Source organism: Aulonocara stuartgranti (assembly GCF_965226115.1).
Source record: "Aulonocara stuartgranti genome assembly, chromosome: 22".
Classification (NCBI taxonomy): Eukaryota; Metazoa; Chordata; class Actinopteri; order Cichliformes; family Cichlidae; genus Aulonocara; species Aulonocara stuartgranti.
Genome location: NC_138957.1, coordinates 15,235,128 through 15,262,691, shown reverse-complemented (window position 1 = coordinate 15,262,691; position 27,564 = coordinate 15,235,128). Strand labels below are relative to the sequence as shown.

General features: G+C 40.5%; 1 protein-coding gene across 3 annotated transcripts; it reads left to right on the top strand.

Moving 5' to 3' along the window:
- The first annotated feature begins 649 nt into the window (after positions 1-649).
- Positions 650-27,564, top strand: LOC309699306 (uncharacterized protein). Of its 3 annotated transcripts, none has more exons than XM_082522284.1 (5): positions 650-1,034; positions 1,147-5,034; positions 5,235-5,322; positions 6,616-6,685; positions 26,277-27,564. In XM_082522284.1, the coding sequence occupies exons 3-5, from the start codon at positions 5,286-5,288 to the stop codon at positions 26,851-26,853; spliced, it is 684 nt and encodes a 227-aa protein (XP_082378410.1). In that variant the 5' UTR covers positions 650-1,034; positions 1,147-5,034; positions 5,235-5,285; the 3' UTR covers positions 26,854-27,564. The 3 variants fall into 3 exon arrangements, with proteins under 3 accessions (XP_082378410.1, XP_082378409.1, XP_082378408.1); XM_082522283.1 differs by having other exon boundaries at positions 650-1,302; positions 4,288-5,034; XM_082522282.1 differs by having other exon boundaries at positions 650-1,302; positions 3,617-5,034.

The window sequence follows — 27,564 nt, the reverse complement described above, 5'->3', positions numbered from 1 at the left end:
TATGACTTGCGTCTCTCATGCAGTAGTTTATTGCAGTGAAAATGAGCAGAAACGTTTCACATTCTGTACTGCTAAATGTCACATGGTGGAAGAAAAACACTAAATAATAAACCGAAATACTAAAGTGCTTACTATACATATACTTGAGCAGGTTTCCTGACAAAATGGCTGACAATCGCGGTGTTTTTAGCTCCTGCCGTTATCTTAATGGCCATTACACAGTACAAAACACAGCTCAAAACCGCCACGTATATGTGCACAAAACTGCAATGTAATGCTTTTAACGCTTACAAAACAATGAAGGATTACCTCTTAAATATCTTAACAGTGTACACATTGGAAATATATCAACTTTTAAACACTTTTACCTGAAAACAGGGGGAAAAGAATCACGAGAGTGATTATGACTTGCGTCTCTCATGCAGTAGTTTATTGCAGTGAGGAGAACGCGCGAAAGCCCCCTAGTGGAGAATAGAGACACTACTAATCGATCCCAGAAAAGGCTTACTAGCCGATCACTGATGTATAGATTGCAGTTCTCTTAAGTAACATGAAAGCCATTAATATAACATGAAAAATAATAAACTCTTAACCATTTTCTTACCATATTTACATTATTTTTGTCCTTATATCAACTGATATGAATTAGTATTAACTGAACAGTTTTATATGCAATAGTCATTCAACCTGTCACACTTTGAGTCTTTTTTGAAGATTTGTTGCAAAACAACTGCTTGTTGCTCCTGAAAAGGGGTTCATAGTGGTCAGTGTTGGGGAGTAACGGAATACATGTACCGCCGTTATGTATTTAAAATACAAAATATGAGTAACTGTATTCCGTTACAGTTACCGTTTAAAAAGGTGGTATTCAGAATACAGTTACTTTGTTGAAATAAATGGATTACACTGCGGTACTTTCCTGTTTCGGTTTTGTTTGACAGCTACGTGCTGTTGTTCCAGGCGGCAGCGTTACGGTTGCCATGGTTACAGGGCGACGCTCTCTCTCTCTCTCTCTGCGACTGTGTGTTTCCTGGGTGAGAGAGCGCCTTTTCGTTGTTGTTGTTGTTGTGCTAAGCTAACAGGCAGAATGCTACAAGCATAGCTCTAAAGAATGTAGCATCATGGGCAGTGTAGTCCGTGTTGCAGGGAGAATGGACTGCCATACACGGGTCTGTGAGCGCGAGGAAGGAGAAAAAGGGGAGTGGAAAGGTACGAGTTGTCATCGAGGAAAAATGGGAGCTGGAAGCATGTAAATATAATAATAACCACTTCAGCCAAGAAGAGTGCCTGACGAGCCCAGTTGTAAGTAAGCTATTAAGAATCGACTGTACACCGTGTTCATGTTTTCCTCCGAAAACAATAAGTTCCGTTGGAGCAGTCTTTCAACGCCTCTCTCTGTCTCTCGCAAAAAAAGTTGACCCACACAACAAAGTAAAGCTATTTTTCGACTACAAGCCGACAGGGACCCCGCCGTATTAGTCAGAGGTCCCTTTACTACAGTTCGGAGTCGCGGACCTTCAGTAATAGTAATAAATCACACAGCAATAGTACATTCACGTTGTTGTAAAAAGCATGATAATATATTAAGTAATCCAAAGTATTCAGAACACGTTACTGTAGAGCTGGGCGATATGAGATTTTTTCATATCACGATATGTTTTTTTCATTTCAGGCGATAACGATATCTATCACGATATAAGCCAAATAACTATATTTGTAAGATTTAAATGTGCCGTTGCTCATAAGTAAAATGTGAAATAATCAGCAGCTTGTTTTTATTTAAATATTTATTTCCCATAATAAGTTCAACAGGGTAGATGTACTTAAGGAACATGAGACTTTTTCAGATAAATAAAGGCAAATATTGCAAACTACACAAAAGGCAGCCGCTAAAGCGTTTAAGTTTCAAAATAGAACAAACGAAACAGACTAAATTGTCAGTTCCACTTAGAAACAAAATATTAATTCTAAAAATAAATCTTAGTTTGTTTTACAGAATAACAGACAAAACTGACTAACTTTTGTCAATATCAAATAAACTGAGAACTAAAAGGAAATTCTCAATCTCTCCTTGTTGTATAGCTGAGCTTTTCAAACAGTTTTAACAGTTACTTTAGTCTGACAAAAGCCGAATGACGAATTAGCGCTTCCAGTCAGAGACTGAGGCTACGTCCACACGTACACGGGTATTTTTGAAAACGGAGATTTTCCGTTTTCGTTTTAAAAAATAATCCTGTCCACACATAAAGGCAGAAATGAAGGAAAACGCTGCTATGAACATGCCAAAGCAGCAGGTGGCGCTAGATTCCTAACCGTGCAGAAATGTTGGCCAATCAGAAGTCTAGAAGCCTCGGTGGGAAAAAGTAAACAAAGCTGCGGCATAGAAGCAGAACAGAGTCGTATGTGTGGAGGGACAGTAACTGTGTGTATATGTAAGCATTTAAACACTGCAGAGAGTAGAATTAACAGTAACAGTCTTGTAGAAATTCATTTCACTGAAACAATAACGTGGCGCACAGTGTGACGCATGCACCAGTTTATTGTATTTCCAGACTTGCTTTCGGCACAATTTACAGTGCACGCTACTCTGTTTTTTGTCAGACTTGAAATAGCCGAAATACCTTCACAGTACGGAACTTCTTTGGCTCTTCCGTTCGACAATCTCTCCGGCATTGGAACCATCATCTGTTTTCTCTTCGGTCACGCTCGTTGATTTTTCTAGTCGGCACACTCATTTCCTCCATTACGCGCTGGCTCCATTACCCGCTGGCTGCTTCCCAAACAAACACACGTGCGGCTTGGCACTTGTGCTGTACGTAACAAGTCACGCGACGTGACGCTGCGGCTGTGATTGGTTCGGCTCTGCGCTACTTAATTTGGATTGGCTGATCTTTTTTATTTTTTATTTTTTTATTTTAAGAGGACAAGAGCGGCGAGGTCTATCGCGATAGCTTAATTTCTCTATCGAGTAAAAGTTATATCGCGATACATATCGTTATCGTTCTATCGCCCAGCTCTACGTTACTGTCATTGAGTAACGTAACGGAATACGTTACAGAATACATTTTGGGGCATGTATTCTGTATTCTGTAATGGAATACATTTTAAAAGTAACCTTCCCGACACTGATAGTGGTTTTGGGGCCAGAAAGTCAAAGCAACGAGCTAAATTAAACTTATAAATTCATGTGTTTGACACTGAAAAAAAACAAGAAAAAGAACAAACATAAAACATTACACATATGTTCGTCTTATTATTGTTATTGTTAGTGTCTAAAATACAGATCAGATTGGAACAAAAAAATAGCCATTAACCCCTAAAAAGTACACGATAAAACATCATCAACAGCCTAAGCAAGTTACAAGCTACAATCAACCACAACCATTCTGGGGACATTAAGTACAGCATAGCCAGTTTCCTACACTGCCTTCAAAGCACCACTGAAGTATGTGGCAATTTATTAGATTAATGTTATTAGTTCTACTTAATATAAAGTGTTAGGAGGACATTTGAGAGTAATCTGTTATCCAATTTCACAGGCAGTCTAAAAACGGGCCTTGGAATCTCCAGTGTCTCAATCTGCTACTCCCTCTCACTCTAATCTCCTCTCTTCCAGCTAGAGCCCAGGGAACAGGGGAGCTCCAGTGCCACTCAGAGGAGTGGCTAATCTGGGCACGGGCCGCCCAGGATCACTGCTCTGGTCCCGGGCCAGTGCTTTTGGCTAGCTCTCTCCTTCAGTTATAAGGTCCCTCCCACTGCTGGAAGCTGGCTTTGCTAGACAGCACAGTCACCAGCTACATCCCTTATGGAGGTATAGAGAGTGTGGTTGAGATCACAGATGACTGATAATGCCCCAGAGACAAAAAGAGTGCATTTGCCAGAAGTAAAGTAGGCGATGGTAAACACACGACGGTGCTGTCCACTCGCTCAGGGCGATTATTTTCACAAAAGTTTGCTCCACTGTTTGCTCTAACACACCCCATCCTCCTCATGTCAGTGCCATGCTGGAAGAAATGGACATTTGGAATCTCATCTTATCTGTTGTAAAGTAAATACATACCTTTTTTTTAACACAAGTTAAAAGAAGATTATGCTTTCTTTGACATCCTATTCCTCTAGGTGATTTGGACTCTTCTTTCTTCCATTTTTCTGCTCACATTCACCTGTTTCAGAATTTCAGTGCACTACTCAGTGAACACAGTGAACTCTCTGCCTGTTTCTCTGAGCCCAAAAGGCCACAAGTCCTTGTTCTTTAAATACATTGTGATATGTTACCCTGTCTTTCAGGCCATCTATCGTGTATCCGCCCCTCCTTTTCTCAATTGCTACATCGTCCAGATTCATCAGGGCATCTGCTTATAGTGCTACATCACTACCAGCACCAAGACTCCGGGGCAGGGGGTCCAGTCAGTCTCTCCAACCTTCATCTGTGATTCTGCTCAATGATGTCACTTCTCATTAGACTCTAACTGCCAAAAATGCTTGCATTTCACATTGGAGTTATACATTTTGCTCTTTTCAGAACTGACAGAAAAATTCCAAGAGAAAGGCCACCCAGCAGTTGTTTTTTTTTAACTCTTCAGTAAGCAGGACTTCTATATTCATAAGATTGTTGATCAGATCAGATTGTTATATACATCTGCAGTCATTTATATTTGGTGTTATTTTAATTTCTCTTTCGTTCCTCCTGCTTCTCCATATGCATATACTTGGAGACAGGGGCGGAGCGTGGGGGTGGCTTACTGGGCTTAAGCCCGGGTTGTTTTGTCAGAAGCCCGGGGTCTTTTGGAGTGTAATTTTCTCATAGTTAGATGTCTGGCTGACAACTGTATAAAAAAAAAAGTACACACAATATTCGAAGCACATAGTGCACACTGTGGGAATTTACGACTGTGCGTGAATCCCCCCTGATATTGGTATGATCTGAGCTCAGGCACTAAGCGACTGAGCGAGGGGGCGGGGCAGCTGCTGCCTGTGAGTGCGCTGTTGGAGAAACGGAGCCAGCCATACTAAGGAGAGCTTAAGTTTAAGCAGGTACCAAAGCAAATCATTCGTACTGTACAAATAATGTAAATATGACGGTGCATCACGAAAGATTGATATCAAACTGATCACTTGACCAATATTACGTTACTTGCTCTTCAAGTGAATCAACAAATGGCAAAATGAAAAGCCGAACAAATGCTATTTTTTTAGAGAGTCTTAGCTTACGTGTGTTTATTTCATATTTTCAGTTCTTACCCTCCCCGACTAAATCGGTTTCAGTTATGTACTGAAACATAAGAATGGACATTAGAGGCTTCTTTCAAAGAAAAAACTCAGGTAAATGTTATTTTATATATTATGCTTTGTATGTTGTTCAGTATATTTCTATGCAAAACAAGGCTATGTCCACACGTACCCGGGTATTTTTGAAAACGCAGATTTTTCTATGCGTTTGCACCTTTCGTCCACACTTAAACAGCGTTTTTGGTCACTGAAAACGGGGATTTTTAAAAACTCCGGGCAGGGTGGATATTTTCTAAAACTCCGTTTTTGCATTTACGTGTGGATGAGAAAAACGGAGAAAACGCAGAAAATGCAGCGTCAAAGGTGTGCGCCTTTTTTGACGTCACAGTGTGCGCCACGTTATTGTTTCGGTGAAATGAATTCCTACAATACTGTTACTGTTAATTGTACTCTCTGCAGTGTTTAAATGCTTACATATACACACAGTTACTGTCCCTCCACACATACGACTCTGTTCTGCTTCTATGCCGCAGCTTTGTTTACTTTTTCCCGCCGAGGCTTCTAGACTTCTGATTGGCCAACATTTCTACACGGTTAGGAATATAGCGTCACCTGCTGCTTTGGCATGTTCCTAGCAGCGTTTTCCTTCATTTCTGCCTTTACGTGTGGACGGGATTATTTTTTAAAACGAAAACGGAAAATCTCCGTTTTCAAAAATACCCGTGTACGTGTGGACGTAGCCCAAGAGGGATTTCAGTACACAGCAGGATATTCACATTTGTAACCAGATATTTACATACACTTTAGGGAGAAAACATAAAACATTTTTACTACAACATCAATTTAGAGTAAACTTTTGTTTTAGATAAATATTGAAATATATTTTGAATTAGTTAAATGTCAGAATAAAGAGAGACAGAGCTTTCTGTTTTTTATCACTTTCATCAAATTTAGGAGTACATGTACACTAAGTTTATTGTTAATTAATAAGAAACTCCAGACGATTCCATTCTGAGCTGAAGAAGCTTCTGATAGGTTCGTAGAGTCCATGTGAGTAAATTGGTGGCACACCTGTGGATGCATATAAGGCAAAACACAGAGCCTGTTTCTTTGACATGGGAAAATCAAGAGATGCCAACCAAAACACCAGGAAGAGAACTGTGGAGCTCCATAAGTGTGGCTCAGTTTGAATACAATTTGGTGCCATTTACAATTAAGAAATACAGATAGTTTCTCTCTTTACTCTTAAAGTTAACAAATATGTTTTTTATATTTATCAATCTAAAAAAAAATAAACATTTAGTCTGATTTGATGTTACAATTAAAAAAGTGTTTGTGTTTTTATCTGAAGAGTTTGTAAATATCTGTATATTTGATGATTGTCAGCACAAAGAGAGAGAGGAACAGAGAGGGAGAGAGAGGAGAATGAGGACAGAACAGAGATGAACAAGAGCAGGTGAGACACACATGTTAGTCAAATGGTTGTTTACCAAAAGTATCACCGTCTCATAGGTCCTCATGTATCTCGTACCTAGTGTTTCTTTTTAGGTTTGCTATTTTTCAAATTCTACATTTATTAAGTTATGCAGGCTTGTTTGCACAACAAGGCTAAATAATTATATAAACTTTTCTCAATCTAAATAGTGGACTTTGGTAGAATTAAAAAAACAAGTGTAGTGCAGGTCTATGATGATTTTTAGTGCTACTATCATCTAGTTCTGATTCTGGTTCTGTCTTGGTTAAATCCTCAGTAGTCCTGATTTTGAACTGTTGTAGTCCTGTTTTAATTCTGGATCAGTTCTGGGTCTGGTTGAATTGGGGTTTAGTCCTCGTGTCTTGATACAGCCCCGACTTTGTTCTGCCTTGCTGCTTAACCCTTTACAGCCGATCGGAGCGGGCACGCTCTGTTTTGCGTAACTATTTTTAAATCCCGGTAGCTCTGCAACCACGTAAGCTAGCGCAAAAATTTTTTTTGCATATCGTTAGCTTGATAGCATAATTGCCTAAGTCATTTTTTTGTGTTTTCGGAAAACAAGAAAAAACTAATTTTCTAAATATCACATGCATATTTTTAATTGATATTTTCACAGAACATTTAAGTATATGTGAGGAAAAGTATGGAAAAAGAACAAAACCCAACATCATTTCTTTTGTCTAATAAAAGTGACTTAGGCAGATTATGCCTATGACTTAGGCAGTTTTTCTTCAAACTATAAAATGAACATGACATACTATAATGTAACCATAACACACTGTAACTTTTCAATTTTAATCACAAAATGGCAGCTAGAGTAAGGAGACTTACTCACTTAACCTCACCCACCCATTAATTTGCAGAGGAGGCCTGTAGGCTCATAAAAGAGGTGTGCGTGTGTCTATGTGTGTTTGTATCTGTCTGTGTGTGTTTGTCTCTCTCTTCTCTCTCTTTCTCTTCGTGTGCGGGTGTGTGTGTGTGTGTGTGTGTGTGTGTGTGTGTGTGTGTGTGTGTGCGTGCGTGTGTGTGTGTGTACTATTTGGTAGGCTATGTATACTACTGATGAGGAAGATCATCATAGTACTTGTGGGCCACTCTTGGTAGTACATTTTTCATTGACTGTAAGTCACTGTATTTCCTCAGGGTGATGGGCAACTGAGCAGGAAAGAGTGGGATCCACTTGAATGGCTTGTTGTCGGGTATGCTGATGCGCCGAGGCAGGTCTTCCCAGTCAGATTCAAAATCCAGCTTGTACCTGATCCGTCCATCAGTCAAGTACTGCAAAGCCCGGAGGTCATGGACTGTGGGGTCCCCAACTTTTTTGCCGGGTCGAATATTGGTGACATAGGTGCCAGATAACTTCATGAAGTCATTGTGGTATAGTTGAGTCACCCTGTATGGGGATGGATTAATGCGTGCAGCCTCAAAGATGACAACGTAATCTCGTGGAGTGTAAACGTCTTGCACAATGCGCCGTTCAATTAGACTGTGCATGGAGTCACACTCCATCTGTGTGTGGCCTGCAACTAGAAATTTCTGCTCAATGCTGACACCATGCTTCATGGCCAGGTAAAGGTAGGCGTTGCTGATGGTAGCACACCGGTTCTGATACCCGCAGCCATCACTCCAGACAATGACTTTCTCAATGTTTCTGTTGGCCTGTAGGACAGACTCAAAGTGGTTGGACTGCAGATGTGCAAAAACCTCACTGCTGAGGGAGCCTTCATGTTCTTCCCAAGCATAACAGTACCCATCTCTGTTGTTCATGTTGAAGCAGGTAAAGTTGTGCATCTGTAATTTAGTTTTGTAGTACATTGTACTTGCTTTTGTCTGGGGGCAAAGAAGAACGCGTTGAAGGTCCATTGTCCACACTGAAAGTGTGTCACTGGATTCATTTTTGTCTGCAGCCTTTTCAGCTTGAGCCTGACTCTTCAATCTCAAGTGTGTAGCAAGAGCATCCTCATCTGTATTTCCTACCTTGGCGCTTACACAGATGTCACATTGGTCTTTTTTTGGAATGAACACAGAGTAATCCTGCTCTCCAAAAACCTTCCGAAAGTATGTCTCACTCACAGCACGCTTTCCATTCTCATTGGCAGCATTCTGGTATTCCTTGTGAAGCTCTCTCAAAACTGTTCCTGGCTCCAGGAACTTCTTGTTCTGATAAGAGGGAACCTGGCGGCAGTAATGGGATGGGACTGTAGGTATTCCAGAGAGCCACTCTTTCAGGAAGGCCTGGTCTCCATCTGATATTGGCATATGAGGACCAGTCTTGTTGATCTTGGGGTTGGGCTGGGTATGAGTGTTGGGTTTCATGCCTGCAGTTAACCATGATCCAATGGTTCTCAGGGCAATACCAAGTGTGGAACAGAAAAGATTTTTGCACACAGGTATTTTGCATCTATCTGAGAGTTGCAGGTGGTATAGCAGAGATGTTGTTCTCCTTGAATCAACACCACCTTTCTTCTGTTTTATGGGCACATTTTCAACAACAGTCTGGATATACACCTTGCGTGTCTCCCAGGAAGGCATGGACCAGAAATTGTTGAAGATTCCTCTTCTCTCAACTTCAGTCAGTAGCTCACAACTTCTTTTCGTTGACTTGAAGCAGTGCTGTGATGTGCATGGTGGGCCCATGGCCTTTGGTGGTCTCTCCTGTCCCATTGTATTCTTGTAATTCTCTCCCTTCAGACGCTTTTCTTTGATGACATTTTTCTTCCACGTATGGGGCAGTGGACGCTTGTGACGAACAGCAGAAGTGCTGGGGGTTGGACTGGCTTCCTCTTCCTCTGCTTCCACCTCCCCTCCTTCCTCTTCCTCCCCTTCATCTTCGTCTCCTTCCCCTTTCTTTTCCTCTCCTTCATCTTCCTCTCCTTCTCCTTCCTTTTCCTCTCCTTCCCCTTCCTTTTCTTCTCCTTCATCTTCGTCTCCTTCCCCTTTCTTTTCCTCTCCTTCATCTTCCTCTCCTTCTCCTTCCTTTCCTTTATGAAACCGGAGGAGTTGTACTTACATCTTATGCCATCAGCTTTTCCTAGGTCATGGTTTCCTTCCACATAAAGCTTTGCAAAAACTGCATAAAAAGCGCTTGCAGGAACAAAAACATAATATTCCAGAAACACGCTGTGCCGGTCCGATCAGCTGTTCATAACACTTCCTACGTTGGAATAGACGTCAGCGCGAACTTTTGCATTTCCGCCATTACCTGCCCGAAACCGGAAGTGACGTCATTTTCGCGGAAATGTAGTCCTTTTTACTATCAGGCCCTCAGAGCCTATACTCGTCTTTTTAAAAGTTATCTTTGACTTTATGACTTTCTGTGTCGTTTCTGGGATGCTTAGGACTCATATTGCACTGCTGGAAATTGTTTATTTTGATGCATATGCTGCTTTTTTGCAAATTTGCAGTATAATATTTATTTTCGTTTTTCCTGCAGTGTATAAAAATTGGTGTATTTCAAAAATAAAACTATGAAGACACTCAAAATAAATTTCCTGTGGTGGGAAACTATTTTGTGCAACTTTTTTGTATTTACAGTTTTGAGGGATAAGCCTCTTAAATTTCTCTAACTACAAATATATGTTAAAAAAGCAAAAACGATTTTCAATTTTTTTTGTAGTTTATTGCACTTTTTTGCAATTTATGTAATTACTATGCACTTAATGAATACATATTATTAAAATCTGGGCTATAATGGTTGTATTGATGTATAGCAACTTGAAATGCTCCCAAAAATGGCTCCACAGCAGGTAAAAATATAATATAAGCTCTGGCGGACTTGGTTCTATGGTAGGTCTTAAAGGGTTAATTAAAAAACTAGTTTAAGGTGTCCTGCACATGTGATATATATTTTTCCCTATATGAAGTCATTCTTTTTTGAACAAAACTCAAAACAGAGCCTATTAATCTTTCAGTCATTTCTAACCCCCCCCCCAAAAAAATAAAAAAAAATCCCACATGCATATTACCCTTTAGGGCTAAGCCCCGGGTGTTTCAAATGTCTGGCTCCGCCTCTGCTTGGAGAGCCAGAGGCAGGGATAATGGCAGCAACACCCCAGCACTCAACAGAGGGTTGGGCATCACTGATGTCATTTATAACAAAGAACCAGCTTGCCTTTCAATAACTTACCTGAACTAATCCTATGCCCAGCCTGTCCTGTTGTCAATGATCTATAAGTGTGCATTTTTTGCTTTGCTTCCTTTAAATCTCATATTTGAGGTTTCAGCATTTAAACATTATTTTTTTAACCTCTCAGATTTGTACTTTTTTGTCTTGTGCCCAAAGGTGATAAGAGAACATGGGTAGAAGTTTTTTTTTTCATTCTCAATTTTTTCATTCCATTCATGGGGCGACCGTGGCTCAGGGGGTTGGGAATCGCATCTGTAACCAGAAGGTCGCCGGTTCGATCCCTGGGCTCTCTGTCCTGGTCGTTGTGTCCTTGGGCAAGACACTTTACCCTACTTGCCTACTGGTGTTGGCCAGAGGGGCCGATGGCGCGATATGGCAGCCTCGCTTCTGCCAGTCTGCCCCAGGGCAGCTGTGGCTACAACTGTAGCTGCCTCCACCAGTGTATGAATGTGAGAGTGAATGAATAGTGGTATTGTAAAGCGCTTTGGGTGCCTAGAAAAGTGCTATATAAATCCAATCCATTATTATTCCCCCAACTGAGAATTAATCTCAAAAATTAATTCTCAGTCGGGGGAATGAAAAAAAGGAAAATCCATCCAATGTTCTTACAAAACTCATGGTACTATCTTTAATTCCCCATGATTCTCACTAATTTGAACAAATAAAGTAATGTGAATTTCTTATTCAGTCCAGGCAGACATTGCGTCTTGAACATTCTGTAATAGAAAATGTTCCAACCTTTGAGTGCTGAATAAGATTTTTCTCCAAGGAAGAAGAATGGAGAGTGACTCCATCAAGAAAACACAAAAAACAGGGATAACAGGAATGCAAGAGCTATAAACAAAAAAAAGTAAATCACTGGACAGAACACCAAACCGAGAGGCAAAGATGAGGCACACACCAAGAGGTGACAAGTGGAAGAATAGGAGGAGGAGCTCAGACAGATGAGAAAAGTTTCTGGCCAGAAATGAGTGGAGGACAGAACAAGGAATAATAAAGAAGTGCAGATAGTGAGCTGTTGGGTGGGCAAAGAAGTGGCAGCGGCAGATAGAGAATACGAGCAGGGTCCCCCACTGCGTGTGTGCCTCTTTGTGATAACAGAGCAAGAGCAAAGGGGTGCAAGCGCACGAGTAAAGCAAATGGATAGACTCCCTTTCAAAGAAGACTTATGGGAATAACTTCATATTTTTATGCTCGCCAAAGCTTCTTAGATAAGTGTTTATTCTTCGCTTCTTTAAAGGAGGCAAGACTCAATCCCTAGTTGTAAAAAAAATGATGCTATATCTGAAAAGATAGCTATATAATGAACAAGATTTTCCACAGCATGAGTATATACCTGTCCTTAATGAAAATGGTCTCACATACGCACATACACACACACACACACACACACACAAGCGGTAGATCATCTTTAAACATGTCCGCGTGCGGAGGCATTGCTGATTATGACAAGCGTTGGAACTGTGTGCTGTGCAGCTGGCAAAGCTTTAAAACCTCTACAGGTGCTTGGGCAGATGCCTGTGTGTGCGCTCTTATGAGAGAGAGCTTTATTAGGTGTGTGAGGCAGCATGCATTTCCTGTATTACGATGAGATTGCAGCAGGCGGTCTGTAGCAAGGAAGACTCGCACATTTTGCCATATGCACATACACACACTCTTTCATCATAATGTAGACTAATATGGTAATAAACGCAAGCTCTTCTCAGAAAAATGTTAGTCACGCAGAGCCGGAAAGACATGGCACTTAAGCATGTGAATACGAGCGAATACATTACATCAGTGATCAAAAACAAGTGCCTTTTCATGTATTGTGTTTATTTATTTATTTAGTTAGTGATGGGGGAGTTTTGACTGCTAAGGCACCATCCCACTTTCTTCATCAATCATTAGCGAGTAGCACATCACCACGTTTCCCTGATATCATGCAGATGTGAATACCAGTATTTTTGTATTTTTTTTCATAGAAGCAATGAAGCTATGTTTAGCACATTTAGCACAGAAATGCTGTTTTCGTGCATTTGCCTGATATGAGCATGCAGATAGAGTTTATATTTTAGGTGAAATGAACCTAAAATATAAACTGTTATTGTAACAAACTCACCAGGTTTTGAGTTTACAGACAGTTAAGCCAAAGTGCTTAGAAAGAAAGCGGAGCAGGGCTGGGCAGATCGATACAAATTTTGATAGCAACAATGCCAAAGCTGGTGCTGGTATTGGATTGAGACTAGCGTGACAGCATCGATGCTTTAGTTTGTTTGTCATGTGCAAACACGCCTCCTCTTATGCAGGCACACTTTATTCCGCCACCTCTTTCCTGTTCTGTTGTGCTTAGATGGCCTCTGTCATGTGACTCAGCGGCACGTTAGAGGTTCTTCACAAAACAGTGCAAACAATGATGCGTGTGGGAAGGAAGTTCTCTACTTTAGCAACATTCCCTTACATAACTTACATAAAGTCATGAAAGACCACTGAAAAGATAGCTTTGTCCTGGAAAGAGAAGCAAGAGAAACAAAGAGATCCTCAAGCAGACTCAGACCCCCCAGCAAAGACAAAGAGCTCACTTTCACAGTCCTTTTAGAGAGGTAAAGAATAACAAGCTAGCTTATACAGTGACAAAAGTAATGTTTCAGCCATGACTCATGTCAGTTATTCAGCATTATTTAATGTTAAAGTGTTATTGGTCGCCATAGCTGTTACTTTAGCAGACTGATTACCTCCAGACTATATCGAGACGTTGGAATACAGTCAGCCCACTGAACTGTGTTAACTAAACTACTTTTACTGGAACTGAAAAATACTGCACCGTTACTGCAACTTACGGCAACTTCTGCTTGCAAGTACATTTAAGATTTTGGAGAGGTAAAGTGTGAAATGGACACGGCAGACCGGCGGGTCCACTTTACATTTTGCCATGATATTAAGTTGCTTTGCATATGTCTTTCTCAGAGTTCCTTTTTCAAAGTGTAAATATAGGGAGGAGAATGTTATAATTAATTCAGTTCAATTCATTTTTATTTATACAGCATCAAACCACACTTCAAGGTGCTTTATAATGTAAGGTAGACCCTACAATAATGCATACAGTGAAAAACCGAACAATCATAAAGCCCTCTATGAGCAAGCACTTTGGCGTCAGTGGTAACGAAAAACACCCTTTTAACAGGAAGAAACTTCTAGCAGAACCAGGCTCATGGAGGTGCGGCCATCTGCTGCAACCGGTGGGGGTGTGAGAAGGAAGACAGGACATAATTAAAAACACAAACCAATTTGCGGCATACGACGATATTTAACACAGCAAAAAATATGTAACATTGTTATACTTGACATAAAAATGAACTGACTGCACCTGTGTTTACACTGCTATTTCGCCTCGTTTAGTAAATCTGGCCCTTAGTGTTAAAACTTGAGGTGAGCAAGGAGTGGAATTGACTGAGAAGCTGAGAGACACTGCAAGCTCGTCTGGTAGTGACTTGTTTGGGCACAGAGTAAATGTGCCCCTGAATACTACTCAAGATTACATGTTGTATTGCATTGGGTTATTGTCTGTATCTTGTTAAAGCCGCTTAATGATACTATACAGATACAGATACAGATAGTAAATGCAAGGTAATATAACACTTAGACTAACCTCTGTCGTCCACTGATAGATGTGTTGAGATGCTTCTCGTACTCATTGATTCGTCACGCTGAAGCGTTAAAATTAAACAAGTAATTAATAAGTAACATAGTGAAAAGCGCTCATTTTTTCTTTTTCTTTCTTTCTTTGTTTGTTTGTTTGTTTTTTTAAACTAACCTGCACCTCAATCAGGTTTGTTGAGAAGTTGTTTTTTGTTTTTTTTTAAATGGTAACCACCTGCCATGTTTCTAAAAACAGTATCAATTTCTCTTTAACTGTGGACTTTGGGCCTGATTTAAACATGATCAGGTTTGATTTATAAAATCCTATTAGTTGAAATTTCAAACCAGGAAAAGAACATGTTTGTGAGTACTGACAGATACACTGAATCATTTTCAAATATGAAAAATGGTCTTCAAGTAGTTATTTCTTTAAAAGTATTGACTGCGTTGCTCCTGCCAGTAAGTACTTGAGTTGCTGTTGGTTCTAACTTCTCTTTGCTGAAAAAGATCACATAACCCGTGTGCTTTCAGACATCTGACTGAAGCTTTCATTAAACCATGATACGCCTCTCATGTTGAGATGAAAAGGCCACTCTTGAACTTGGAAACATCAGTTGAGGGAACACTCTTAATTCAAGGTCTATTTAGTCGCTGCTCTCTAGCTTTTAATTGTATCACTATCGTCTCAATTGGGGTATGTTCATTTCCTGAGGAAGGTTGATGAATACAACAAAAATCTCCCAAAAGCTGCTAAATGATAGTGCGTGACTGTTAAGTCATTGTAGCCATTTTTAATGTGTGCAGCTATATTAAAGGGAAAATCAACACATGGCGATTAAGCCTGTGAAGGACAGCAGCTAGTGCCTAAAAATAATGTATGACGTGTTGAAAACTGTGTCATTTAAAAAGAAAGTTCCCAACATGAGCACTGTTTTTTTTTTAAGTGCGTTGCAGTGATCATGCTGTCAGTGTACCTTTGAATTCACTTGTCTGTCTGAATAGTAGACCAATACTAACGAGAATTTAACCCATCCTTCACACTGAGTGTCATGATTGCACAATTATGTCGGTGATATTTTAACCTGATATCAACACCTTTTTGTGTCACAGATGCAGCTGTGATGTAAAAATCTAACCTGCAGGTTGATTATCTGACATTTAGCCCAATCTCTATCACTGCTCATTCTTAATATCCATAACTGTTTTGACATTTCCTCAGGCGCAGGTATCATTTACACCACCATCCATATATCTTTTTACAGGACAGTGGATCTCTGACCGTAGCATTTGCCACTAATACAGGGAAATCTAGTGTTCAGTGAACTCGTCAATAATCTAGCTTTAGCTCTATTAACAATTCAACTCTGAAAATCGGTCCGCAGGTAAAAAAAAATAAATAAAAATTTACTTTCTTCTCTGAAATGCATGTCAGTTGAAAAATAATGGCATGTTTGCAGCTTTTTGTGGATGTTATCTGCATTTTTTGGGGCAGAGACAATAAATGAAGATGTGCTACTATATCCATGTCTGCTCAGTGAGGAAGACTTTTCCATTGCTTTGATATCATTCCATTTCTACGTTAGGTAACTCTGTAATGAGTGTATTTCAATTTTCTTTTCACAAGTTCTCTGGTTAGTAGAAAGACTCCCCACTGTCTTCACAGGGCCATGACGAGGTGTTGACTTTGTTTTTTAATATATTCTCAAGTTAATACAGACATCTGACTAGACATGATTGTGACTCTCTTGCTTCAAATCAGTCTAATTATCACTTTGTCAAATATGTAGTCCTGAGATGTGTGGGGGGTGGCAGTGTATGCACTTGGGAATTTAAAAAAAAGGAATAATCACAGTCATAATGACCCATAGTTAAGAAGGCAGAAGCCCACCTGTTCCTCTTTGAAGTAATAGAATTAAAAAGAGTGCATAGCAACAACAGAATTTACACTGAGCATGTGATGAAAGCCTAATAATGCTCAATAAGCCATTACCAACCAGGACAGCATGGCTTATGTTCAACCTGTGAGTCATGACAGTTTGTTTCTGGAGACGCCAACTGTAGCAGGAATTAGCACAAAGAGTACTTTGGAGCGAAATATGTCAGTCAAACAGCATGTCAGCATGATGTCATAAATGTGCAAGAAGCAACCATGGAGCTCTACAAGTGTGCCTGTGCTATCAGAACAAAGGCAGGGTTTGAACGCCGGGCGTGGTCCGAGAGTTCATCGGCATGCCGGCTGGCGTAAACCGATTGCAATATGGCCCCTAGTTCAGTTTGTCATCAAACTTTGTGAAATAAAAACTGAGCTTTCTTTAAAGTGATGATGGCAATCTGAGCTCACTTGTGACAAGTGTTGATGGAACTGTCATCTTCCTCTGACAACGCTTGTGACATTCATAGCATCCAGTGGCATTCGTGTCAGGTTGGTGAAAAGACCAATGAGCCTATGCTTGCTGCAGAAATTACTCTTTTTTTTCTTTTTTCAGGGCAGTTGTAGACGGTAGGTGTCATAAATATAGTCAATTTGACGCATGGATTGCGCAGCAGATGGTGAGTATCTCAGACGCTGTTCTGAGCGGTGGTTTATGTACTGGTATGTGTGAATGTTAATGTATATGATTCCACAGCTGTTCGAGATATTTCATTTGCTACCCAGGTGTTCTAAAGATGTATGCTAATCACCTTGTTCTTTGCAAAAGTAATCATCACCTGGCACCAGAGCATGCAGCAAGCCTTTCACCATGTTCTAAATAAAAGTACACATCAACCTGAACTTCTCTTAGCTTCACCTTATCCAACATATAATTGAAGTTGACACTTTCCAAATATAGTTTGGTGCTATAAATGGGACGTTGTTATTTCACATGACTGCGCTTCTTCTCCTCCTGAAATCCTTAAAAGTACAAAACTGCTCTATCCGTTCTCCTGTGATGATATGGTGAACTGTGAAATAAGGCAGCTCTTTGTTTAACCATGTGGAGTTTTTCTCGACCAATTTTCTGGCCTTGTCCAAATGATGGGTCGTATTTCATGTTTACCTGTTTAGTCTCAAAAATTGTTTGCATTCTAATCTACCCTCTGCTACTGATATGTCAAGGCATGCCCCTTTAAAGGCACTGCAGATAGAGGGGTTGGTTGCTCTTTGACATGCTCAAACTTAAGAAATAAAACATCCATTCATTCATCCCTGTGAATTGTGGTTTATGGGTTACAGTAATTAACCTGTGGTTATATCCTGGTGTTTTAAACACTGTGCTAAACCATTATAGAAATAAACTAAAGGCTGGTGCTTTTTTCCCTTCAGGGTTCCAGCTCTTAATTGTGATAATTTTTCTTTTTTTGCTGTTTTTAGCAGAAAGACATATTTGTCCCTAAAGTTTTTCCACATCTTTGCACATTCCCACACATTCATTCTGATAGTTTTGGTAATCTCCCTGTAGAACATCTGGAGGAGCATCTGTGAGTTCTTATATCGAGCCGCTGATTGTTATTCTGCAGTGGAAAAAGTATCCAGAAATGTGTAGGAGGAAGTTAGGCCACGTCAGTGCGATGCATGGTTATTTCCATGGAGGTGCGCGTCAGGTTACAGCATAGATTATGTTGTAGGGTTTCTGAAGGGTTTGTGGTAACGACACACTTAGGGTGTAGATTTAACGCAGAGGTATAAATCTCCTGTTAGGCTCGACCAGTAAAAATGTGATTGTAGCTCATCTTCTTTAAAGATTGTAGGCAAAACAGTGACTTGACAAATGAGAAGTGCACAGTAATGTACAACTTTGTACGACCTCTAATGTTAAAAGGCATTTTATAAGAGTAGACCATTTTTTACTTGACTTAAGTGGGACTTACTGTAACCCATTTCACTCTCTGCTTGTTTCTCCTTTCCACTGTGTCTGTGTGTGTGAGCACTAGTCAAATCAGATTCTTTTCAAAACAACCAATGTATGGAAGTTATACTTCACTGGCTTTGAGAAGAAGAGATGCTAAAATAAAAAAATAAACAAACTCACTCAGAATTTGGGTCGAGTAACCTTCCTTCTCTGGCGCATGTTCTGCATTATCGGGCACAATTATTAGCTGACCTTATCTCACCAGAAAAAAAACACTTATTAGCCAGTAATATATCGATCACTGATATGTCACACATCCCTATATATGGTTTCAGTGCTTCCCAGGAGAATGTGACTTGTTGTGGGAGTCTTACCAGGTCCTGGCTGATGGAACATCTCTGAAGAGGAAGCTCACTGTGTCAATAGTCATAGATGGATGCTCTTGGCGATGAGCTCAGCAAGTGAATCGAAGAGTCCAGAGGAGACTTGCTGCATCAGTTACTGGAAACCAATAGAGCTTGCAGCCCTGATCAATAGGGTTAAACTAGTAAGTGAGGTTACAGTGTGGAGCAAATCTATATGGTGATATAAAAAAAAACCTTAACTCAACATTGTTATTTACATTCTGTATGTGGTGCATAGCAGGGTTTATAACAAATGACAGCCAGCTTAAATGTACTTAAATATATGTCTTTGCCTGATTTGCCTGGTAGAACACCCTAAAGTCTTTTATTTCTGAGTCACTCTCTCCTTCCCTTCTTACCTACCTTCCTTCTTTCCTAGTTTTGAAGCCAAAATGTGTTTTTTTTAATGGAAAATGTTTCTGCACAGCTACAAATGCTCGTATTCCTGTAGTCTGTGGAGGCTTTACCACCACAAGCGTCTCATATACAGACACTGACAGAAAGAGGGGAAAAAAGAACTGCACCTATCTGTGTATGTGTGGGTGTTTGCATCCACACAGTTGAGCAAACACTGTGAAATGTCTCAGTGTCGAAGATGGTGATTTGTGTTTGTGTATAACTGGGGGCAAATTACAATGAGCTAATAGGGGCAGCTAATGGTTCAGTCAACATCACTTGGTTATGTCTTTGATCTTTTTGAAATATATGCATCTCTTTCATCATCCGTGCCGAGGTCAGCACTTCGACTGGTCCATTACGCATCATTATAACACTTCAGTTTTGTGTGGTTAAGAGGAACCACGTTCAAAACCACCACTGCTGAAGAACACACAGGACACGCATGCTGGACATGCAAATAAAGACGAGGAAATCAATGGAAAAACTGAAAACGGATACATATTCCCTTTTGTCTGGCCCATTAGCTTCGGTTGGTGAATAGCATCCCAATTACCTATTTGCTGTTCCGTGCCAGTCTGTTGTACACTTAATTTGTTTAATCACTTCTTCTCAATCAAACATCCTTCTATGCAATGTACAAGTTGCAAAACACAGCATGAAATTTTTCCAGCGGCGGAACTCAGTAAGTTGAATTCCTTCAAGAAATGGCCGGATGGAGGTTTTGGTTTCAGAGAGAGATTTGCCGAGCAGGTGCACACCTAGACTTCTATTTTCTCCGATAAGGCCAAATAATACCTTAAGTGACTGAATCGACAGTTTTCAATTGGTGAACCCGGCCTGCTTTCTGTAATCTTTTATTTCTTCTCGCCCGGTCTCGTGCTGTCTCACAGTCTGACTCGAGGAGGAAGGAACTGTTGGATCCGCAGTCTGAGCAGTCAGCAAAAACTTGTATCAAGCTCGGCGGGAGGGCTTTTGGCTCAGAGTCCAATATTTCTTCTGAATCTTTTTCTCTCTCTGCCAGGGAGGAGAGGAGGTCAGCAGATCTTTGTCATTCGCAACGAAGCTGTGTTTGCTCAAAAGAGCGGCAGAGATGGTGTCATGTGTATTCTTAGAAAGGCTGGATGGATTGCTCACTTAGTTACCAAACATGAGTTGAGAGACCTTTTTTTCTTTCTTCTTTTTCTAGTAAAAGCTATAAAAATGGAGGTCAGGCTGTTCAAGATCTGGAGTATTGATACAATAACACATAACAAAATTGTGGATTTAGCGTTGGATCAATATTGTAAAATTGCTTTTGCTATGCGGCGGTGAAGGTATTTGTATTCAAGCGGCATCGTCAAGGCTGAAGAAGAGAACCTGACAGCTTTTAAAAAGCAAGATCACAGGCATATTAAGGCAGTTTTCCTAGACCACAGTCAACCTGATATTAGAGCAACATTAAGCAGTTTTATGAAGCTTGGATTTTAGGCACAATTTCCACCTTTTCTGTATCAATTTATGGCGAAAATCTGAGATCCACCAACAATTCGGTGTTTTTTATGTTATATTGCGAAGAAGCTCTCAGGCATTGATATTTATTCTCAGCTTGTCTTGTTTATTTATTCTTTTCATTAATTACCAGTGACATCATGCGCTGGCCTGATTTACACTCTGACATCTAAAGGTAGGTAGACAGGAAAGAAGGAAGACAAAAGAGCAAATAGAGGACAATGTTGTCTGATATCAGGCTGCTTTTGTGTCTTTTGTTTGAGGAAGTAACCTGTTTAACCGGAATAAAAAACAAGCAGATTGATCATAATTTTGCTAGTAACTAATCTCTCCAGAGTTTTATTTTTGTTGTCTTTATTTTTATTTGCTTAATTAGTAGTTGATATGAGATTTATTTAATCCTTTAAAAATTACTGATTGCAGTTCTAAATAATGACAAAAGCAAATACAACAAAAAAAGGGAATCGTGGATGAAGATGTGTAGATATGATGATGACAGTTTTAGGAGAGCAAGCCATTTAAAAGATAATCGTCCACAACAATAATTCTTTACACTGCAATTTTGTCAAGTTTGTCAAATTTTTTATTGTTTTAATATTTTTCTGCAGTTCAAATCTCTCAGTGACACTCCTTACAAGAAGCATGGGAACACACTATCTTTTACAAATGACCATGAAAAGGGTCAACAAATGCAACTCTCCTTCCCTTCTTGAACTCCTGAATGGTCATCCTGGCCCTGTTTTTACAGCTTCACAAAGCGATAATCCAAAAACAGCTTCCATCAAGCCCACTGGTGGGTTAAAGAGAAGGGGAACCACACCACCCATGGCAAATTCATCATGGACTATGGCCATCAGTTGTGAGTAAGATTGTTCTCTTCTAGTGCTCAAAATGGCTGCGCTGCAGCACAAGGCAGTTTATGGACAACTGCCTGCTGCCATTCCCTTTAAAAAAAAAGAGAGAGAAATACGTGAAATACACAATTCTTCATTTTGACCTGAGGCCTTTTTCGTGGTCAAATTGATGCACTCTTGTCCCAAGTGATGGTTTCTATAGTGACTTTGAGCAAAATGGAAGTTAAATCAGATAAGAGCCCAGGCGATTCAGACAGTTTAGGTAAATGAAAAAGAATCTGGTCACTAATGACAGTGTATCCATGTTTCATTGAGGGGCTACCTGTCTCCTAGCAACAGTTGCGTTGTCGGCATAGAAAACCTGGACACACTGGTAGCTTTATGCACCAGGGCATAATTACAGGGGTAAAGATTATGTCAAGGGTTATCTTTAATTCAGTGTGTGAAAGAGAGCATGTGTGTGCTTGCCGATCTGTGTGGTTGTATACACAAATCCTGCATAAGCTACCATTTAAAAACAGAGCTTCTGTGTTAGTGTTACCTTGAAAGCAGAGCCAGTGGTTTGAATGACAAAACCTGCAATCTCTTGTGTTTTAGCTCAACCTTCTTATTTGTATTTAAATTGAAGACACAAAAGTCATTTTAGGGTCACTTCCTGTTTTGCATAGTTGAGATGGAAAGGTCTCATGTAATTCTTTGAGCCTCTTTCAAAAGCCTCCAAGTGGACCATTGACATTGTCCACAACATGCTTCATAGTAAAACTGAAACATTTTGGTTCCCGTTATCTTCACAAGGGGAAAGGATCCCAAAAAGAGATAAGTCAAAGACTATTTTTGTAAATCCGCTTTTTAAGTTTTTGTATATCTCTCAAGCATTAGTCATAGTCTTATTTTTGAATACTTTTGTCTTCTGATTTCAACCTAAAAATAAAGACAAGTTGACTTCCTGTTTTCCCCTGACATATCAGCTGGTCATAGACACTATCACTTGATAGCTTATCAATGCTAACAACATGAGTTGGTTGAAAGCTGCTGGCGATTTTGTTTTAAGCTTATAGATCTTGAAGCCCTTTGAAATACAGCCATCTAAAAAAGAAAGTTTTAAAATGATTTTTGCAGTCTAAGAAAAAAAAGACTATATACATTCTTTGATTAAATAAGTTGTATGACCAGAAACAAACAGATGTTGTGAATAGTGAGATGTCGGCTTTCTTGCCGTCGGGGCTGAAAGCCGAAAGCTCACAGATTCTGATGCATCGGGTCCAGGCTTTGTATTTACATCTTTCTTTGCACTCGATTCTGGTGCTGCAGGTTTTGTCTCTCTCCAACCAAAATTGACTGAACCAGCAGCAAAAGAAGATCCAAACCACGGTTCACATTTGCTAAAGATCGTCATGAATCCCCTCGTACTTTTGCTGTTGTGCTTCCACCATGATAAAAATCACACTTCCTGCATAGCTCTCTCTCTCCCTCTCAGTATATTTCAAGAACAGTTTCCCATCTCAAATCTCTGTTTTCTGCATTATTTGTTTGCAGAAAGTGGATGTAGCTATGGGTAATGAGAAAAGATGTAAAATAGTAAAATAGTCAGATGTCAGATGTCTATTCATATTAATGTACAGAATTCACCTGCTTGCTGCTACTACTGCACATTCACCCAATGTACTGTATGTACTACATACATACATATATATATATATATATATATATATATATATATATATATATATACATATATATTAGGGGTGCAACGATATTCGTATCGATATTGAACCGTTCGATACAGTGCTTTCGGTTCGGTACGCATATGTATCGAACAATACAACATTTGTAATTTATTTTATCAACTTTCCTTCTGACGATGCTGTTTGTGTTGAGCGCTCAGTGAATCTGCATTCGACTACTCCGCCTAGGCTGCACTGTCGAGCGCAGATCCACTGAGCGCTCAACACAGACAGCATAGTCAGAAGGAAGAGCGCAGGGCACCTCCCCCACCCTCATTCAGATCTGGCGTTTGGAATTATTTTGGTTTTCATGTGACGTATGACCCTGAAGGTAAGCGAGTCATGGACTAAAGTAAAACAGTATGTTGGATGTGCCATGCAATGCTCAATTACATGGGTGGGAACTAGTGTGTTAGCACAGTTAGCTCGTTAACGTGTTGGCCGTCTAGCCCCATGCACGGGGCGATCGGCGGTAGCTCGTTAACGGAGATTTGCCGTGTTGTGGCGTTAAGGTCATTTCAACGAGATTAACCTGAAAGCACTAGTGGGAACACAACGAATATGACTGCACATTTACGCCGACATCATCCTAGTGCAAAGACAAAAACAACAAGCATGCTACTAACTTTAGCCGAGTCATTTAGACAGCTGTTAGCACATGATTCTCCTTATGCTGCTGAGAATATAGCCCAGAAGAAGCGGATAGTATAGCTTTTATTTTGGAAAGAGACATTTCTCTGTAATAAACTCTCTTTTCCAAAGATGCATGATTCCTCAATCAGATACAGGGCTTGCAATATCGCTAGCCTGACGTCGTGGGGCTAGCGATTTTTTCAGTCGGGCTACCAAAATCTATCTCTTCCCTGCCCGTCGGGCTATTGTAGGAAGGAAAAATATATGTCAATGCTTTTGCATTCTTTCAGAAATGTAGCTGGGTAATTATGTCATTGGCATCGGTGAGCCACTGTCAATATGTGACATATTGAAATCGCGTTTGAATTTGCGCTTGTTTTTTTGCTTTCACTTTGCAGTCGTGCGAACTGTGTATAGAGAGCGACAGCACTGATCTGTGAGTGATGATAATTTGCGCACCAATTCCTCTGACATCGTCTTATTAATCGTTAGCTTACTATGCAAACATGACAAGTGAAATCTCCCGCAGCAAGCTTAAACATGTGAGAGGTTGATCGCGCAGAGAATCGCTGAGCTTATGTGAGTGCGTGTGTAAAAGCAGCAGGATTTATATTTGACTACGATGACCTGGATGACTGAGAACCTTCACAGACAGATATATATTTTAGTTCTGCTGAGCCAAATAAGACAGGTCAGGGTGAAGAAGTGACAGCCAAAGAAAAGCTTACCACAAAACGGAGAAGTTATGACAAATCAGACTATAAGGCAAAAAGAAAGTGCAGCTTTATGGTTTCATGGACAAAATAATTTCTGTGGCTGCAATATGACGAGCTAAATAACCAGGGCTGCACATAAGTGGTCCGCAGGTGCGCATTCGCTGTCAAAATAAAAAACACGCACAAGGGTTAGGGTTAAATTTAAAAACTGTACTTTTGAGTTAAAATATATATTTATAATTTTAATAAATGACAAATTAAAAAGGCATGAACATTTTTTTTGTATCAAAAAATATCAAACCGTGACACCAAAGTATCGAACCGAACCGTGAATTTTGTGTATCGTTGCACCCCTAATATATATATATATATAATGTTCTTCCTCTACACCCCCCCCAATTTTTTTGCACATGTCAAGGAGCGTGTCAGGCTACATTTCACTGTGTGTTATACTTGTATAACTATGCATGTCACAAATAAAGAACCTTGAACTTGAACTTGAAGATGAAAAGAACGATTGCTAACTTTTTCGTTAAGGCCTGATCCATCTGAAATTCATAGTCAGTGTTCTGACACGGAGCCATTACCCTCTGAATGCTGTGTATCCAGAAAACACATTATATGCCGCGATAAATGCATGGCCCAAGTGTCCCCTCTCCCTACTGCCTTCCAGCAGCAGGCAGCAGCAAACAGGTTGTGAGAGGAGGCCGAGATGATGATAAAGTTTAACACAATATTGCCAAAGAGTGCCAAAGCACTTTAAGCACAAGAACTTTTTCAGTAACTTATCTTTTTTGTAGAATGGTGCTCCAAATAAAGAACTTTGTGTTGACAAGATTGTTAATTATTTAAAAATCAACATTGTCTGTATGGACAGCAATTAAGGTTCACACTCCCTTGCTACCTACCAGAGTCCTCAAAGAGACAAAAGACTCTTCCTGTGGAGTTGTCTGCTTCCCCCAACTTCCTTACTAGACGCCCACCATTTGTCTTACTGTATGGGTGTCAGACATGTTAAAATCCAGTGGCACCAAGGTATCATACAATAAAATAATGTGATTAATACATAAGTAAAAGAAATTCCTATACATGCCCCTTCCTGATTACTTATGTTTTAACATGTTTGTTACACTTACATGTTTCCAATTTCAAATGTTAACACAGATTTTCAGAGTAAATACAGATTGTAGTTTTTTAAATGATGATTTCATTTAGTTTGGGGAAACAGCTCTCCAACTTTACCTCATGTAGAAAAAGTAATTTCCTTCTAAACCTAATAAGTGGTTTTGTCATCTAGCAAGAACTGCAATCAAGCATTTGCAATAACTAATAAAAAAGCACTTGGGACAATTGTGCTGGTGACAGCTTTTGTTATAATATCAATAATATTTCTATGAATATGGGATACTGTTACATGTTTGCATAGACTTTTGTGAAATATGGAGACACTCCTGGCATTATATGAGCAAAGTGAGACTCATTTTTTAGGGTTGGTGGACATGAGTGTGAAAATCCAAACAATCCCTGTCAGTGATGGAGAAGCTTTGATGAAAATATTTGGTAAAAAGTTCACCAGCATGAAGGAAATGAAGTTTCAAACTTTCCTTAGGAGGACCCCAGCACGCCTGCTTAAAGAAAAGTAGGTGTGGCGATGTGGATGCTTGCAGCGACTGCTGTATAGAGGCCATCCTGCTACACATGAAACACATCAGAGTCATAATTGTTATTTTAGTCACGTGTTTGTTTATTATCCTTATTGTTTTATCTGGGACTGTTTGCAGACATCTCAGAGAGAGGAGACACCAGCATCTGAACAGAGACTCAAACCAGCAATCTGCAGCTCCCTGCTTGGCTGCTCCAGTTTGGGAGGGCATCAGGGCTATCACGGACTACAAAAGAAGAACACCATCACCCTCAGCCGACAGTTCTACTCTGGCTGAGGATCTAAATCTCTTTTATGCCCGTTTTGATAGGGAGAACACCGACCCTGTCCTGTCCCCTCTCCCCTCAACCGACCCTGCTCCGGTCCTGAGCACTCATGAGCTGAGGCGTGTGTTCCGGAGCATTAACACCAAGAAGGCGGCCGGGCCGGATGGAGTGCTGGGCCGGGTGCTAAAAGACTGTGCTGCGGACCTGGCGGACGTCTTCACCTCTATATATAACACCTCGTTGTCCTGTTCACTGGTACCATCCTGTTTCAAAGCAGCAACCATCGTTCCCATCCCAAAACAGTCAAATGTCACATGTCTGAACGATTTCAGACCTGTGGCACTCACCCCCATTCCCGCCAAATGCCTGGAGAGACTGGTCATTAGCACTTGGAACACAGGAACACCTATGCACGGCTCCTCTTTGTAGACTACAGCTCGGCTTTTAATACCATCCGGCCATACAAACTACGTCCCAAACTCCACCAACTGGGACTTAACTCCTCTCTGTGCAACTGGATTGTGGACTTCCTCACTAACCGTAGACAGAGTGTCAGAGTGGGTAAGAACACCTCTTCCACCCTTGTGGTCAACACCGGTGCCCCTCAGGGGTGTGTTCTGAGCCCTCTGCTATACACTCTCTTCACCCATGACTGTATTTCCTCCTGCGCGTCCAATCTCATTGTTAAGTTTGCAGATGACACTACAGTGCTCGGACTTATATCCAACAATGATGAGACAAACTATAGGACAGAGGTGCAACAACTAGAGTCATGGTGCCACGACAATAACTTGGTCTTAAACACCAAACAGACCAAGGAGATCATTGTAGATTTCCGGAAGAGGGGTCATAACAACCATCTGCCTCTCTTCATTGGCAGTGAGGCGGTGGAGAGGGTGAGCAGTTTTAAATTCTTGGGGGTAACTGTGACCGAGGACCTGTCCTGGGGCAACCATATCACCTCAGTTGTACGGAAGGCCCAACAGCGCCTCTACTACCTGAGGAGACTGCGGAGCGCACACATTCCCAGATCTCTGATGTTGAACTTCTACAACTGTGCCATCAGCAGCGTTCTGACGTATGGATTTCTAGTGTGGTTCCCCAGCTGCACCAAGGCCGATCAGCAAGCACTCCAGCGGG